Here is an 18648-nt window from a genome sequence, read left to right on the forward strand (position 1 = left end):
GCACGTTGGCTAATTTTTAAAGTTCCTCCTTAATGCTGTATGGATCTTACCTTCTTTGAAAACAGCCAACTTGTTTAAGTTACAAAGTATGTCTTAAATTGATTGAAATCTTCAAATCATTTGTCCTGCTACTAATACCGATAAAACCTCATCCAAGCGCCTCATTTATTACAATGTCTCTTTGGCCATATGCAGAAATGACATGAAGGGAAAGGTAGGAGGGAGGCCTGCGGCCCATGTCATGTCCCGAAGTCCCACCGAGCCTTCTCCTGAGACCCTGTAGGCCCGTGGGCAGAGACCTGTGCGCAGGGACGGTCAGCCTTGCTTACCTGTCGGGCAGGTGCGCTGACAGTGCTGACTCCCTGCCATCTCCACCTTTTGCAGCCCACGTGATTGCTAAAGCCCAGGGCCTTGCAGTCCTGTCTGTGATAAAAGCCGGCTTTCTGGTGACTGCCAGAGGAGGCAGTGGGATCGTGCTGGCGCGGCTCCCAGATGGAAGTAAGTGGCTGTTTCTTCACCTGAAGAGTAGGGAATCCTAATTGTACTGTTTCCATTCTGAGCGCACTTCGTAGGGAGCATGACAGGATTCCCCGTGCCACCCAGAGCCGTCTTCCCGAGGGCTGCTCGCTGGGCTGTCAGCTCACCAAGGCCGTGAACCTTCCCATTTCTCTCCTCTTAAAGTATCGGGCAAGTCCCAGTGGGTAGATTGGCTTTGTCTTGTATATATTTTGTAATTCTTCATGGAGAAAATATTAAGCATGACATTATTTGCCTTTCTGTTGTTAAATATGAATTCTTGTTCCTCAACTTCATGATACAAACTGTTTTCTTTTGCTTCATGAAGTTGATAAGAAAATAAGGGCAATCTGTAAGCTTTTCTGCTGTTCCTGTGGGAGATTGTATGAACTGAAATATTTTAAAGAATATACCCAAGGCAAAATCATATCAAGATCAATATAATTTGGTTTTACTTTGGGGTGAAATCTAATATTTGATTTTTCATAGATGAAATTAAAATATATTTGCCTTGAATTCCAAGAAACAACATTTAGAATAATATTTAAAATGTATATTTGTGTGTTGTGACCAACTAAAATGCTTTTTATACCATTTAACATTTGCTGCTCATACAATTGAACACATTTTTCTGTTAATAGCTATATTTTAGCACAGACAATTTAATTTTACCTTGAGAGCAAGCAGGGGACACTGGCAGCAGGTGCCTCCAGGTGTTTGAGGAGCGCATGACCTTGCACACCAGGCCCGCCATTTCCTGTGAGGAGAACCCCCAGTGAATGCATCTCTCCTGAGGCCAGGCGTGTTTCACAGCTTGGTGCTTGGCTATGAAACAAGAATGGCCGAGTTCTCTTCTCAACATGACACGAATTTCCGTGGGAGACGTCTTAGCTATATAAGCAGATCCAGGAGCACTGAGAGCCACCGCGGCCTGGGCTCCAAGTCCTAGGTGGTGCCCACGCTCACGGCAGGGGGACCGCCCAGGAAGGTGGAGGAGGCAGCCTCTGGGCTTCCCACAGGACCTCGGTGGACCTTCCTACTGTGTTAAATACTTAATTTCTTTCTCATTGTCCTGAGTGGCTGTTGCTCCCTCTACAGAGGGTATTTAGAATGCCCCCACATAAGCTGAGCTGATCCCCAGGCCTGTCCAGGTGCAGGGCCTTCAGAGAGGGCCAGTCCTCACACAGGAAGCTTGAACGCCACCGCGGGACTCCGACAATCTCTGTGACTCACACTCTAGACTCAGGCAGTTTGGTTCTGGAAATAATTAAAACTGTTCTGTATCTAGGACACATGATAGCGAGGACACTTAGGGTCCTGAAGCTAATAGGTCTTTCCAGAAGTACTTGCCTAACCACCTCCTCCCCCAAATCAATTTTTTTTTAGACTCATTTCACGTAATTGTTTCTGTGTCAGGAAGAATAAGCATAACAATAATGATCATGCAAATGGAATTATCATACTTAGTTTCCAAATATAAGGACATGTATCCTGCTAGAATTTTAACTGGAACTTATAGCCTATTTCGTGTGCTTCTATTAGGCACAAAGCGCATCAAAACAGTTTCATCCTCAGAAAATTATACCAGAAACAGTTTAGTATTGTTACTCTTAGGGATGATTACCATGAGCTCTTTTAGATCCTTCTGCCCTCTTATATCTATGATAAAATTCTAACCAAAGGCTATAATTACAGCTCAATTATTTTATAAAACATTAAAAACACAGATAGTTGAAATGATCAAATGCTACATGCAGATAAGCTGGTGAGAATTCAGGAGTTGGGCATTATGCATGTTTATAGAGAAGGTTGGAGAACATGGTGTGCAAGTCTTTGAGACTCACTGTAAATATCTAATACCTTTCAAGTATCTATAACTTAAAACACTGTATATGCTTATTAAAGAGCTTTTAAAAACACAGGGGATATGCCAAAGTCTCGTTAAAAGACATACTATTCATTCATATCTTAGCATTTTCCTTCCCACAGTTAAGTGCCAAGTGGTTTTAACATATCTGTTTGCTTTCATTAGGATGGTCTGCACCTTCAGCCATCGGCATAGCTGGGCTTGGTGGAGGTTTTGAAATAGGTGTTGAGGTAAGCAGATGACATGTGTACATGCTATTGCCATGGCAACCGAAACCTTGAGCAATGCAGGGGCTGGGGTCCCTGACCTCCACATAGTCAAAAATCCATGTATAACTTCAGCTTTCCCAAAATCTTAACCACTATCCGTTGACTTACCAGTAACATAAACAATTAACATGTATGTTGTATGTTGTGCATATTTTATACTGTGTTCTTACAATATAGTAAACTAGAGAAAAAGTTTTTTTCAAATTGTCACAAAACTCCAAAAAATTTTCCAATATATTCCTTGAAAAATATCTGTGTGCGGGTGGATTCACACAATTTAGTCCTGAATTGTTCAAGGATCAACCATACATGAAAGCTGAGCAATTCCCCACTGTCCTTATTTTACCACTTATGGAAACTGTTGCCCTTAATTTCCTTGGTGAATCTCTAACTAAAAGTGTCTAATGTTTACCAATTTTCTTTCTTTTTCTTTCCCTGAGAGTAGAATTTCTTTCATTGTTTCATCTGTTTCCATGTTTAGCCAGCAGTAGAACTAATGTCTCAAATCTGAGGAGCTGCTATCGGCGATTTGTGGCTGGCTAAGCCCCGCAGCGGGCTGTCAGGGAGGAGCTCAGAGCGGGATTGACGGCTTAGGACGCTGTGTCATCACTTGTGGCACTAATACCTTTCAAGTATTTATAAATTAAAACACTATATATGCTTATTAAAGAGCTTTTAAAAGCTCTGGCTTTGTACGTGTGATGCAGAATGTACTTCAGTTCTTTAGTAGAGTGGTTGTGCTGTGTCCTTGCGTAACCTTGCTGCTAATCGTTAGGCTTCTGTTGAGGTGGAAGGTCGGCCTGGAAGTATTGTCTGCAGGGGCCGGCGGCGTAGGGGTCCTGCTCACCACCCCCTCCCGCCCCGCCCCCGTCTGTGTTACTTTGTTGCAAGGTGATTCGTAAACCAGGTCCCCTGATACTCTCAAATCCTTGTCTTCTCCAGTTTCAGCCCATTTCCTCCTGAGCTGCCCTTTCATGCCCGAGTGGTGGATCCCCTCGGCCTTATGAGGAGAAGTGTTCGCACCCCTCTTCTTTCATCTGTGTTTTGTCCTCTTTCCTTGCTACTCCGTACATCCGTGCTGTAAAAAGAGGGGCATATTTCCGGTTGCTCGTCATGGCTGCCTCTTTGTTGTGATTCGACCAAACCAAAGTCTTCAAAAACATGGGCCCCTCGTGGGAAGCTGGTTCCATGCGCCCCGGATGCCCCTGTGAGTGGGACTCATGCTGAGGCGGCCAGTCAGCGTCAGCAGGGCGGCGCTGCTCTCCATGACGCGGCCTCAGGTGTACCAGGAGCACGTTTGCCTTCTTCCCACAGAGCTGCCGCTCTGGCCCGTGCCGGCGGGGCGGGAGGCCGGGGGGTTGATTCCCGGGACACAGCCTCCTCTCGGGAACTTGCATCCCGCTAGGCACACCTGCCGTGGAGAGGCAGCTCTCCTGCCTGTCAGACGGAGCGCCCCTGTCGGGCCGGTGGGTGACAGCAGCTCCAGCTCCCTGGGGTCCCACGGCGGCTCAGGTGGGTGGGGTGAGGCAGGGGCGAAGGTTCCCACCAGAACCACAGGAGGGAACCTGGGCTTTTTTACCAGGTGACCCAGATGTGGGGTTCGAAAGCTGCCAGGAGCGAGACTTCCAAAGTGGAGTCTGCTCCTCATTACAGGACGACCCATGTGGGACTTTGGGTTTAAAGTGGCTAAAAGTGAAAGAGGGAGAGATGGGTGGCATCATATCAGAGGGTGGGGTTCCAGGAGACGCCCTGCAGAGAAGAGAAGCCTAGTGGTTCCTGTGAACATTTCTCCCCCAGCTCTCTCAGTAATTGTTGTTGTTTTAGTTCTTATATTTAAGAACAGAATTTAGTTGCAAAACTTGCATCTAATTCATAGTTAATTACATCTCAGTGCAAACATCCTAAGGAGCCTTCATCAAATTCTCCGACGCCCGCCTCACCCTGTTCACTGTCCCCACCGCTCTAGCCCTCTGTCTGCACGTCTGTTTAGTTTCTCATTCAAAGAATAAGAGGCCACTAGAGCCATCGGCCCTCCCACTGCACTTAGCTGGTTGGCGGGGGGGGGTCTCAGCTTGGTTCTCCATCCAGTTAGTGGTGTCCCCGAGGACACAGGGCTGTCTTAGTCTTATTTCAGGAGAGCTGAACTGAAACCAGAGAATTAAAGGGCTGTTGTTTCTTTAGCTGCGCTGAGATGTGCCAAGCAGGAGGAGTAACACCTGGAGTGTGCACATGGTCATGGCTGGAGGTCAGTGCTGAGGGTCTGTGTGCCAAGCATGATGCAAAGCAATTTTATATCCATGATCTAAAAATCTATGTAAGATATAGGCTATACAATCATTGGCAAAATGGCTTAACTTTTGTTGAAAAGAGATGCAGGCCCACCATGGGGTCATTTGGGCCAAGTCAGCAAACCGGGGCTGAATTCCCAACCTGATTGTAGTTTCAACCTCCCCAGAAATGTAGCCATCAGGAATTTTCCAATCGCATATGCCCCCTCCACCCCTTGAGGAAAATGAGGTCATTCACCTACCGAGACTCCAACCCTCGCTGCTCTCACTCACAGCACAGGAACGTGTATGGCGTGAGCTCCTAGGATACGACTACATGCATCAGCGCCACACCACTTGACGTATTGAGATGTCACCTTTTTTGCGTGCATCCCTGCTGTGGAGAAAGTATTGATGATGTCTCCAATCAAAGGGGCTTTGGAGCAGTTTATCAGAGCACTGGTGGGCTGCTCTGGGACTATGGCCCTCAGTAGGGCTATGAATAAACATATCTTTCTTAAATATAACAGTGTGTTGATTTACATTTCATATTAGAAATGCTACTTAAATCTGTATCAACACAGTGATCCTCAGAAGTTGTCCATATGTAACAGATGATATGAGTCAGGATGAAGTGATTTGCATGGGTCAGTTAACAGGCATAATTAGTTTGTCTTATGGAAGCTGAGTGTATTTTTTTCAGAAAATGATTTAAATTAATCATATATTAAGCATCTACTTATATCAGTAGCTCTGTTAGGTCCTTTCAAGTACAATCTCATTTGGTAATAATAGAAATCTTCTGTGGGTCTGATGAAAACACTGATTTGAAAACACTTAGAAAAAGTTAAGGAACTGTATAAATTAAGGCATCTTTTAAACATCAGTGTGTTTGTCCTTTGCATATTTCATTGACATGTGGTAAACATACCAGGCTTTGCAAATGATTTCAGTCCATCCTCAGACATCCTAATATTTCTGTCTATGCACACACATGTACACACACATATATACTCATAAATGTGGCATCGTTGTTATACCCATTTTACAGAGAAAGAAACTGAGGTTTCAAACTACTCAAAAATTTGCTCATGCTCACCCAATATCCACAAATCAGAAGTAGAATTCACATCCAGTTAGTTTCAGTCTTAAGCCCAAACTCTCAGCGCCATACCATGATGCCTTTCATTTTCCAGGTACACTAACACTATGTTTGATCTTCTCAGTAGCTGGGTGAGAAAGGTCCTATCGAGCAGACTTTAGGCAGAAACCATCAGCAACCCAGAGGCAGGCAGAACTGCGCAGCCACCCAGCTAAGAGGAGGGGCTGGCAGGCATCAGCCTCTCCCTGACCTGTGCACCTCCCGTCTGCTGGGCCAGGGAGGCCTGTGCCCTCACCCAGTTCTACCACAGGAGTGGTGAGTGGAAAACTGGTCTTTCTCTGCAGGGATGTGCCTCGAGCACCCTTTCATTCAAAGTTTTGCTTTTACTTAGAGGATCGACTCAGTAGTGGGCATTAACCAATGGTAACAATTTTCTTCTTGATATTCTGACCCCTGTGACCTGAAATTAAGTGCACAGTGTGCAGTTGCCTAGTAGGGGGCACATGGCCTTGCCGGGGGACCAGCATGGGACGTGTCATCAGGAACCACAGCCCCTCTGGCCTGGACCTCGTGGCCCCAATCCTCAGCTTCCTGGAAGGGTTTAGTTTGAGGGAGTGTTTGGTCCTCCCACCCACCTGTGTTTCATGCATTCCCGGTGCCACCATGGCAGCTGCCTTCTCCTCACCAGCCCTCTGTCTCCACCGGCACCGGACCGCAGGGGCCGCACAGTGCCTGGATGACTGGAAATGGGGGCTTTTTATCCTCAGCTCAGAAAGGAAACATGACCCTTCCTTCCTTCTTTCTCTGTCTACACTGAAGTTCTCTTACATTATATAGAGCATGTTTGAATTTTAATCAACACGTGTGTTGAATGATACTTAGAATTATTTTTAAATAAATGGGTTTCTACATTTTAGGTATCGGATTTGGTAATAATTTTGAATTATGACAGAGCAGTAGAAGCTTTTGCCAAAGGTGGTAACCTGACACTTGGAGGGAATTTTACTGTGGCAGTTGGACCCTTGGGAAGGTGAGTACCGTAAAAAACTCAACAGTTGCTGGGTAGAAAGTAGATATTGCCTTGCATTAAGAGGACACTCAAATTAAAATTAAACAAATTTATGATTTATATATCTCCCAGAGAGTTTGAGGTTGCTTACAAATAAGAAATTCATAAAACATAGCCAGTGTGATAAAATGAGAAAATTTGGAACTAATACACACACAGAGTAAATGTTTCAGAAATGCAGGACACCGTACCCACTGCAGTTGAACGTGACATTTACCTCTAAGCTGTGAAGGGGCAGTCAGGTTACATCCAGTTAACCGATAAAGGAAGCACTGATCAGGAAAGCAGCTTTTTCCAAACGAAATTGTGAATAGTTGAAGTGTTCACAGGGATGACATTTGCAAACCTTACAGCCTATTTTCCTTCCAAGAATGACGAGCTGTTCTTGGGTTAATTGAACAATTTAGAAATATTTCAAACCCAGACTGCTTGTAGAAGTCATACCGTAAAACTATCTGAAAAGGTTTCTAAATTCCTTGAAAATACTCAGTGTGAAAAGAATCCAGTCCTATTTAGAACTACTGAGGCGTGTTCCCGTTTTAAGAAAGAAAGACGAACTTGGACGTGTCTGCGCGCGTGGCTTCCCTGCACCGCGACCCTCGGTCCCCCCCATGAGCCGCCCAAGCCCCCGGGAGGGGAGCGGCGAGGACAGCGGACTCTGGCTGGAGGCCCAGGCCCTGCAGGGTCTGAGGTGCGCGGCCCCAGGCGGCTCTCACGCCGCCCCCCCTTCTGTAGGAATCTAGAAGGAAATGTCGCGCTGAGAAGCTCTGCTGCGGCCTTTACGTACTGCAGGTCAAGAGGGCTCTTCGCTGGCATCTCTTTAGAGGGCAGCTGTTTGATTGAAAGGAAAGAAGCTAATCGGAAGTAAGTGCCAGTTTAATTGTTTTGAAGAAATTGATGAGAAAACTGTTCCGTGGATTCACGTAGTTCTTAAGGGTTCACAGAGGGCCGTTATGTGCTTGTTCCCTTTCGATGCCACAACATGACTGTAAGTGTACATTTACCTAAAAATGCAGTATAAAGTATGTACACAGAGAAAATTTAGACAACAAAAATAATTGAAAGGAAGAAAAAGGCATTCTACTCCTTTAGGATGAACACCACTCCCATTCTGCTTTACTGCCTGACAGCATTTCCTAAGCATAATTTTCCTGTTTTGCTGTATACGATTGTAGTCACGTAGGTTCCACTGTAAACCCTATTTGTCCACCTAGCATTATAAGAGCCACAGACATAAGTTAATGGCTACATATACCCTATTACTGGATATATCCACCAAGCATGTATTTCAAACATTTGGGAGACACACCAGTTACAACTTGGGGTCAATCAAAATGTTCCTTATTTTGAGAGGCTACCTATTATTTTGATCTGTCTTCCATAAAGTAGAGACCAATTTTGATTGTAGAAAAGGATGTGCAAGTTTCCCACCAAGCAAAGAGGAGCTTCCATGTGTAACAGGCATCTAATTTCCCTCAAAACTGCTTTCAAAAATGTTCACTAAAATGTGTCTAATGGCCCAGACACATGGCCCAGTTTTGAAAAGCTAAGAGTGAAGATGGACTACTCCTGCCGTTGGCCCCAGGCAGACCCGCACTCAGGGAAACGGGTGCAGGAGCTCCCGTACCAGCTCACTCACTCTCAGGAGCACATCTGACAATATAAAACATGAACAACTGGACTGCAGGAGGAATGGGGAGAATAAAGGGTTGTGGAACGCATCATCTCCCAAGGTTGAGAGATGTTCTTATTCCTGCTTTTGTTAATTTGAGAAATTTAAGAATGCTTTTAGAAATGTCAGATTCTAGGCCTTTGGAAGATTTTCCCACTAAAGTTCACCCAAATCCTGGATAAACAAAAACAAATATACTTCTTAACTGCAGGGCTTCCAAACATGTAAGAAAAATTGTTATGTAATTTTGATACAAATAAACATTTTAAAGGTACTACAAAGCCATATATATTGGCACCATCTTTATAAGAAGCTTAAAAAGCAAAAACATAAAAATGTATGTGATGGTATTTGCATAAGTGTTGATATATGTGTATGTGTGTGTTTGTGTATGTGCTGCGCTTTTTACACTCTTGCAGGAAGGGTGTGCACACCAGACTGGTGGCTGCCTCTAGAAGTGAGCTTGGTGGGGCTGAATGTACTTGGGGGGTTATACATGGGTTATGACTCAGTTAGGATTTGAATAGTTTATATGAAGTGCTACATGTGAGTAAACACACACAGGTGTGTGTCCTATGTCTAACTCTAAAAAAGACGTTTGTCAAAGAAATGTTCTTAACTGGATATTTCTTATTAGATTTTATTGCCAAGATATTCGAGCTTATGACATTTTATTTGGAGACATACCACGGCCTGCTCAAGCAGAAGATCTTTATGAAATTCTTGATTCCTTTACCGAAAAGTATGAAAGTGAAGCACAGCGAATCAATGCAAGAAAAGCAGCTCGGGAACAGAAGAAGGCTTCTGTAATGTTTGGTTTTTTACTTTTCTTAATGGTCGCAGGTCTCTTTATCTAGAATATTGTCTTTGATACCAGGTTCCTAATAACCCACTAAACTTCCCTTGTCATCTCATTTACATAATGTTCTTGTGAAATGTCATTATATAGATTTCAAGAAGCAACAGCTTGTTTTCCATGATTGCATTTCTCCAAGGATAGAACTTTGTAGTATTCAGGATAACACTAACTCTCTAGGCACCTGGTTCAGCCAGATGCTCACACCTGTCAGCGCTGCTGGAAGCCGGGGCAGAGTCCAGGTGCCCTGCCCCGGGCTCCAGGGGGTGCTGAGCCTTCACCTCATTCCTGGACCTCCCACTTGGGAGGTACCTGCATGAGGCCAGTGTCCCTACAGCAGGGTGCCCTGTCAGCGTCTGCCTGGTGTCCTCCAGGTCAGCTAATATGGCCCAAAGCGGTACCCGTGAGTATTCAGGGGGCTGCATGAATAAGCTCCTAGAATAAAATTTGCCCCAAGTGCCTTATTAAAAGAAAAAAAGGCCTTATATACTCCTCAGTAAAAATAGGGTTTTACAATTATGTACTTTTTTTTATCCTCCCAGGCTAAAGATTCACCTCCAAACCCACTGAGACCACAGCGGCCATCTGCACAAGTCCAGCGGAGCTCTGCCTCTCAGAGTAAGTGCTTTTGTTGCAATTCAAATACAATTATAACTAGGCAATTATTAAATATTATCAAGAAATCAATCTACGTTGTTAAACTTCAGAGTGAAATAGAAGAACTAACAATAGGTTTTAAAGAGAGAAAAATAAATGCTCGGTCTTCTAAACACATAGACAAATTCGCATTGCTATAGTTTGTGAATTTATATTCTCATTCAGAAGGTGCTGTCTCCAGTTTACAAAAATACTTTTATTTAAAGTTTTTCATTTTCTTTGTCATTTCTCCCAAAGACTGTTATCCTGCTGACTTGAAATGGGAACTGAATAAGCCCATTTCTCTTTCTTACACATTTTATTTATTTCTAATACTAATTTTCCCACATATTCATGGGCACTCAGGGTTCCATGACATGGTTTCAAAGTAGACCGAATTCATGAAGTGCTAGGTTTGGACCTTTACCCACCTCCACCCATTTTTAGGATGGTCGCTCTGGGATCCTGTTTGTCATGTACAGAGGTTACTAGAAAGCAGCAGTTTATCAAAATAAGTGACGTTTCGTACAACGGTCACTATTCCGTGGCAGGCCCTGTGCCGTGGCTCTGCTCTGCGAGCACACTGCCCGTCTCCTCCCCACCTGTCCCCGCCCATCCCCCAAGCCCCCCATGCCCCCACCCATCCCCCAGGCCCCCATGTCCCCTCCATCCCTACCCATTCCCCAGGCCCTCATGTCCCCTATGTCCCTGCCCATCCCCAAGGCCCCCCATGTCCCCTCCCATCCCCACACATCCCCCAGGCCCTCCGTGTCCCTGCCCATCCCCCAGGCTCCCCATGTCCCCTCCCATCCCCCAGGCCCTCCATGTCCCCTCCCATTCCCCAGGCCCCCATGTCCCCTCCATCCCTGCCCATCCCCCAGGCTCCCCATGTCCCCTCCCATCCCCCAGGCCCTCCATGTCCCCTCCCATCCCCCAGGCCCTCCATGTCCCCTCCCATTCCCCAGGCCCCCCATGTCCCCTCCATCCCTGCCCATCCCCCAGGCTCCCCATGTCTCCTCCATCCCCGCCCATCCCCCAGGCCCCCCATGTCCCCTCCCATCTGTCTTGCCAATGGGTTTCAGACCCAGGCAAGTTCGCTATGGATTCAATGAGACCAAAGAAATTGACAGCAAAACGTTTTCTGGGGTGAAAGGGTTTATTACCTGGCTTGTTGTCCCGGCTGAGGGTCCAGCACTAGCGTCTCTCTCTGCCTCCGCCCAGGGCACTGGGCCGAGCTCTCCGTACAGCGTGATAATAGCTTATTGCCTAAAGGTGTGGAAGCGGCAGCCCAGCAACAGGCCAGTTACATCATCAGGTGCTTTGGGTTCAGTGAGGATCCTGGCCATAGGAGCCCCAACTTCACACCATCCCCTCCAGTCCCCCAGGCCCCCCATGTCCCCGCCTATCCCCCGGGCCCCCATGGCCCCTCCCGCCCCCCAGGTCCCCTCCATCCTCGCGTGTCCCCCAGGTCCCCCACGTCCCCGTCCGTCCCTGCCCGCGCCCCAGGTCCCCACCTCTTCCCGCGCTCCCGCCCCAGGCCCGCCCAGCGTGCGCGCTGTCGGCAAACGTTCCCCGCGTCGCTCTCACGCTCACTTGTTCCCTTTACCACGTCTCATCCCAAGCTTGAAACCCAGTTCACACTAAGTGCCAGTGAAAAACTGGCATCTTTTTCACCTTTTATTTTATATCTAACCTATTCCTAAGTTCTTATTAAAAACTAAGCCTTAATTTTCAGTTTCTTTGCATATGCGCACATATGGTTTTATATACACGCACATGTGGCCCAGGTAAGTGGGCTCGCGTGCACTGCTTCCTTGTGCTGGGGTCCGCCCTCCGCCCGCGTCTCTCCTGCCAACCTCCGCAGCCCCCTTGTCCCCGCCGCTCCTGTAAACCCCTGAGAAAAGTGTCCGGTCCACGAAGTGCGCACGCAGGTATTTGGACGCACATATGCACGTGGGCAGAATATTTTGCTTTTTCACAAAAGTGCTGTCATACTATAAATGCTTTGTGTGTGGGTTTTGTTTGTTTTGCTCAATAACACTCCTTGGAAATCCCTGAGTCAACTGGTATAGCTCTATTTAATTATTTTTTTTAATGGCTATTTAATATTTCGTGGTGCAGGTGAACATATTTTATTCAGCCACTCTCCTGATAATAGGTATTAACTTTACTTCAATTATTTTTCCATGCCTAACAGTGCCACAGTTAATGTCTTTCTAAATTAATGTACTTGCAAATGGTACTGTTTCTATTTTTTATAGATAATTACCAGGAATGAACATGATAGGTCAAAGGATATATTTTTAAAATTTTAACTGATTTGGTAGATTGCTCTCTAAAGGCTTTACTACTGCAGAGGCTCATCAGCCACTCCTCACTGCATACATTCCCCGCCATAGACTCTCCCCACCACATACATTCCCCTCCACTACTAGTGTTGGAGTGTTTTGAAGTGTTTGCAAGTCTGAGAGTTGGTTATTTTTTCTTGTTAATTGGATTGTGTTTGCCCCTGCCTATTATTACTGATTAAACAATTTTTCATACCTTACTGGTGTTCTGGATTTGATCTTTTCGGAAAAGCATCTTCATTTCAATTGTTCATTTTTCTCCTATTGGGATAGTTGCTGCCTTTTCAATATGGAGAAATGCTCTGTATATTAAGGGCTTTGTCTGTTTTTTGGTTTGTAGTTTTTCTACACGTATCATTAGTCTGTTGATCCTGTCTTTCATGCACAGCCATCCCCTCTCATCTTGCAGGGGACATGGCCCAGGACCCCTTGGATGCCTAAAACCATGGGTCCTACCAAATTCTCGACATACTGTTTTCTCCTATAACATCTACCTATGATAACGTTCAATTTATAAATCAGGCACAGTAAGAGCAACAATAATAATAAAATAAAATAATTGTAACAATATACTGTAACCAAAGTTCCAGGGGTGTGGCTCTCTCTCTCTCAACATATCTTTATTTACTGTACTCACCCTTCTTGTGATGATGTGTAATTATAACATGCCTCCGAGATGAGATGCAGTGAGGCGGATGACGTGGGCATGTAACTCAGTTCAGGTGCCACTAACCTTCTGATGACAGGTCAGTAGTAGGGTCATGTGCTTTTGGACTGAGGTTACCACAGGGATGGAAACTGTGCAAACTCTCAAATAAGGAAGGGCTATTGTACTTTACCATATGAAAGTTGTACTTTTTAATGTAAAAATATGTCCATCATCTATTTCTAATAGGTTTTGCATTTTGTAGTCATGGTTAAGGTCTTCCACCTCCTCTGTGAGGTTGTATTAGTTGTCTCCTAGGTTTTCTTGCAGTTGCTGAGTACTGATTCTTCATATACTTTAAGACCATTTTACTAATACTGCCTTCTTCCCCCAGTGAGAAATTCTAATTAAAATAATGTTAGGGGTTTATATTAATTCTATTATTTTTTGGATATTAATTAAATAGCATTATATGTGTAGATTAATATGACTTGTACTTTATGCTTTCCATTTGTGAAGGTATTATTTTATGTCTTTCCTAAGATTTCATGTTTCTGTGTTTTTCTTATTAAATTTGTTCTTCAATACTTTGTAATTTTGGTTTAGTGTGGTGAATGGAATGTACTTCCCCATTTTTATTTCAGAATGCTTATTTTTATAGTTAAGAAAGTCTTAGCTTGTATATATTTGTCCTATATCTGGTCACCTATCCCAAATCTCTTATTTCTAGTCAGTTTTTTAAAAAATAGATTCTCTTGTGGTATCTGCACCCTCTCCCCGACCCTGCCATATTTGTTTCTATTCCTCATGTTTGTAAACGTCTTAGGCCAACAGCCTTCCCATGGTGCACAGCTGTCCTGGTGGTGCACAGAGGTGAACAGAGGGAGGTGGGGTGGACACGATCTAAGAGATCTTTCCAGGTCTCTGGACCCCTCCTCTGGGGTGTGACATGCAGACAACCCTCCCTGCATCCTATCCTTCCACAATGGCTCTTTTTCACACTTGAATGAGAAAAGCAAACCCTCAAACCAGTCCTGAATCGTACTGTGCTACACTGTCTCCAAAATGTAAGAACGAAGATCCAGTCTGACATTTGGATGCTGACACTGGAGTCACAGTGAAGGGTTCTGATGAGTAGCAGATGCCTCTGTAGGTCAGGTGATACTTGTTTCTTTGCTTTCAGCAAAACCAAAGAGGAACCTAATGGAAATGCCTAAGTTTATAATAAGAGTAGTACATAATATTATCATTATATATTAATTATTTTAATAAATCACATAGCTATCACCAAAACAAAAATGTGTAGTAGTGTTATTTTATAAATAATATTATTGTTTTATGATACATTATTGTGATTTTTTTATCTTGATCTCAAAAGGAATATAAAAGACTTCTGCAACAATGCTGTAAAACAGCTTGTTCTAGGTCCCTCTAGTTTTTATAATGAGCTGTCTTAGCACCTATTTCTTTTAAAAAACACTGAAGTACATTTTGATGTTGAACCTCTGTCTTTCTAGAAATAGTCATCCTGTGTACATGAACTAATTTTAAAAAGTCTTGTCAGTCTATTGAAATGTATTTCAAATAACATTTTACTTTCATGTCTAGTAATTTAACAAACTCATACTGTACCTAAGATTTTTACCAGTTGTATACTAACAACCATTTCAGTAATCAGTCTACAAGAAACCATTAATAGACTTGTGTTTTCTTAAAATTTCAAAATTAAATTTATGTACAAATTGTTGTATAGAAAGCATTACATAAATGTATAATATTTATATATTAGTATAAAATCTTTGGGATACATGGAATGGAAATACAGTTTGAAGGCTAAGAATGAGCATTACATAATTTCTCTTATGAAACAGCCTGTCGATTTTCTTTAATGAATGATGTTGAGTTCCAGATCACTGTATTTAGATTCTTTCATCCACAAAAGGACAAAGATGATTATGTAATTTGAATAGTTGATATTGAAATATGCTAAAAAATATATACTTTACAACTTTTAAAGTTATGTTGAACAAGTTTAGGTGTCAAAACATACACAAGTGAATGCTTGCTGTTTAAAAATTATTTTAAGGGTTAAGCAAGCACAAATGTTCGCAAAGCACTGGCTGGGTGTTATAAGCTTTATGTGCTCAGGTATTTTATGATTGCTTCTGGAAAAGGTGTGTTTTCCATGAATGTGCACCACAAGGCTATGAGGTGGGGTTTGTATGGTTAATGGTACAGATGTCAGACACTCAAACACCCGTGTCCTGTTTGGTGTTATTTTCTGTTTTTGGGGGGCATTCCTCTTAATTTAAAGCCTGACAGAATATTGATATGTGTATCAATTGTAGTGATGCAAAATATTTGCTTAGCAAGGGCAAGATTTGGCATTCCTGGGTAATTTATGTTCTGTATGCTATTATGTTTTCTAAACCTTCCCCTCTTTTTTTTTTTTTTCAGGTAACAGAAATAAATTTAAGCTCTACCCTGAACTTTCCAGCTGTCATGAGAGAGTTGGTAAATATAAATATCTATGTGTTAAAGGTGACTCACATCCGTCTTAGAATTGCAAGCCTTCCGATCAACCTGGCAGGTTGTGACAACCTCTGGGAGTATTCGGCACCCTTTGTTTGAGTTACAGGACAACCACATTATTCTGAGGCATCGTTGTAAGAACACCCAGCTGCTGTTCTTTGCTTGCTTTTCCCCGGAGGTCCTGAGGGAGGTGGGCGCCCCGGGACCAGTGCTGCGCCCCAGGCCCCCCAGAGACAGACCACAGGGCCTTTTAAAGGCCGTGACCAGGAACAGAATGGCAGGGTTTGTTGATTGTGAATCACAACTTAATCCTCATTGCTTTTTCTTTGGGTTTTAGTCCCATGAATATTTTTATATTTTTTATTTTTCACATTCAAATACTTTGTTGTCATTGTGAACTACTTTGTGAAACTTACTAGGGTTTCCCATAATAAAAGTAGCCCTTCAACCTGTCTTACTTCAGTGTTCTTTAGAAAATGTTCTTAGGAAGAATCAAGCAATTATTTAATGTGTGAGTGGCCACAAACCAAGGGCAAAGGTCAAACAGCTGTAAACTGCCTACTTTGCACATCTTTTGTCACTGGAGTCACAGAAGCATTTGTACTGGGTTAATAAACTCTTGAGGAATTGCCCGTTTCATGTAAATAGAATGTCAAGGTAACTAGGCACCCGTTTTTTTAAATTTATGGAAGTATTTCAAAAACGCCTCTTAAGCAGGGTGCCCTGAACAGAAGTCAGCGTTTTCCTGATGGAGGGAGTGGAGCCCCTGGCTTCCCCTGTTCGGAGCCCTTTCTGGCCAGCGTTTTCTGGCGGCAGCTGCAGGCCGGGCGGTGGCCCTGTGCCGAGCTGGGGGATGGCCTGCGGCTAGCATGGGGCAGTGCCCTGCAGGCCCGGGGAGCTCGGAGGGTCTGGCCGCAGGCTGTGCGGTCATGGTCAGGATCAATGAGGTTGTCAGAAGTGTGACCTTCGGGGCCAAAAGTGATGTTTATATCTCCATTTCTATATGATGGTTTTGCGCCCTTAAGTCTGCGTAGCTCTGCAGGGACGGGAGTCCCCTTCCCGGAGCAAATTCCCCCACGAATCCGGTGAAACCGAAGCCAGGCAAGGGGAAGGGCAGGCTGGGGAGAAGCCGGGTCCCCCGCGCGCCCCCAGGCCCTTCCTCCCGGCCCGGCTCCGGGCGCCCTTGCAGAGAGAAGCCCCGACACGCAGGGAGCCTGAAGCGCTGCCGCAGGACGCCACGGGGAGGCCTGCCTCCCAGAGGCGCCGCAGCCCCGTTTACCGGCGTGCCAGGCACGCTGTCAGCCTGATGGTCAGAGGCACAGACGTGTGAACAGCCACGAGGCCTAGGGGAAAACGTGCTGATGAAACAGCAAAATGCCTGTGACCTGGGATCCTCAAAATCAGGGCCCACAGACACGGTCTTCAAACGGGATCTTTCATGATACAGCCATGAGCGTGTCAGCTTCCAACAGCTCTAACTTATGGAAGCCATCATGACTATTAAAGATGTAGATAACACGATCTTGTAGGTTATTCAAAATTCAAAGTTAAAACTACAAGTAGCTGCTAAATACACCGCTAACTATACAGTACGCAGTTTGACTTGTGTGCATTTAGGACATGTCATTACTGAACATTTGCTCTTTTCATAGAAAAAAAGCGCAAATTTAATAATGTGAGGAAAGTCACAGACCATCTGTGGTGTGTTCGCCAGCTGCCAAGACAAGAAAGTGCCACACCCCGAGTCTTTATCTCACCTACACATACTCCCAGGTTTTCCCATTCGAGAAAGTAATTTAAATACTTTTTCTTGTTTTAGGCAGTTTGAATCTACCCGTAGAAGTGACAGCACTGTACTCTTTCAAAGGACAACAGCCGGGGGATCTGAATTTTCAAGCTGGAGACAGAATCACAGTTATATCACAAACAGATTCAGATTTTGATTGGTGGGAAGGAAAGCTTCAAGGTCAAACTGGCATTTTTCCAGCCAACTATGTTACCATGAATTAAAGTTAATATTATGTTCTTTGAGAATTACAGAAAAAATTATTTCTACACTGACAGGATTTCCTATCCAGTTAAGCAGTGTTTAAGTTTTAAAATACTTGTTTATTCCATAAACTCTTGTCCAGAATGCAAGATTTTGTTTTTCTCTCTTCGTATTAAATGGGTACCTTATATATGTTTAAATGCTTTTACTAATTTTATCACATACACTTTTTAATAGTTAATATCTCCCCATTTATGTGGTATTAGGTCTTTTGTGTTCATTTTCTATTATCACTCAATATTTGATTTGGGTGTATAAATGGCAACTGTGTATTTTAACTGGAGAATCTTAAGGGTTACAGCATGAATCCAATTCTTACACTATTTGCAAAGTGACTAGAGAAGAAGGATGATAATCCTTAAAAGTTACCTTCATACCTTCAAAAATTGCATATATACACTTATTGTAGAAACATGCTATTAGAAAAAAGTTCAACTACAATGCATTTTAAAAAGATGACCTCTGTTAACTTTTCTTCTTTATAAGGTTATGTTTGCTCATTTCTAGCAGTGGAATCAACTTTTGTTGACATGGTTCAGTTGTCCCTAAATAAATGTTCTTAAATGCTAAGTTAATGTTTTGATTTTGTTTTTCTCAGTTTCTTTTTGTAACATAAGCAGAGGTCTTCTGACTGGTCTGCAGGCTAAAACCCACCTTTCTGCCTGGGCTTCTTAGCTTAAATTTCTTTTTCAGTTTTATTGACAAATAAAATGGTAAAATATTTAAAGGCTGCAGTGTGATAGTTTGATGTGCACAGTGACGGGATGTCCACAGAGTGAACATCATCTCACATAGTTACCGTTCTTTTTCCTTTGGTG

General features: G+C 43.8%; 1 protein-coding gene across 3 annotated transcripts in view; it reads left to right on the forward strand.

The window, feature by feature from the left end:
- The window catches only part of SH3YL1 (SH3 and SYLF domain containing 1), a 28259-nt gene extending 9859 nt beyond the window's left edge, over positions 1–18400 (forward strand). For 2 of the 3 annotated variants that reach the window (XM_036881588.2, XM_036881589.2), the window contains exons 3-10: positions 385–498; positions 2549–2613; positions 6939–7051; positions 7826–7954; positions 9400–9568; positions 10161–10236; positions 15706–15762; positions 17600–18400. In XM_036881588.2, the coding sequence (XP_036737483.2) occupies positions 385–498; positions 2549–2613; positions 6939–7051; positions 7826–7954; positions 9400–9568; positions 10161–10236; positions 15706–15762; positions 17600–17790 (914 nt within the window). In that variant the 3' untranslated portion in view covers positions 17791–18400. The remainder of the gene's footprint in view (positions 1–384; positions 499–2548; positions 2614–6938; positions 7052–7825; positions 7955–9399; positions 9569–10160; positions 10237–15705; positions 15763–17599) is intronic. The other variant, XM_057497489.1, reaches the window with a different exon arrangement.
- The last annotated feature ends 248 nt before the right edge of the window (positions 18401–18648 follow it).

The sequence above is a fragment of the Manis pentadactyla genome, chromosome 2, assembly GCF_030020395.1.
Source record: "Manis pentadactyla isolate mManPen7 chromosome 2, mManPen7.hap1, whole genome shotgun sequence".
Classification (NCBI taxonomy): Eukaryota; Metazoa; Chordata; class Mammalia; order Pholidota; family Manidae; genus Manis; species Manis pentadactyla.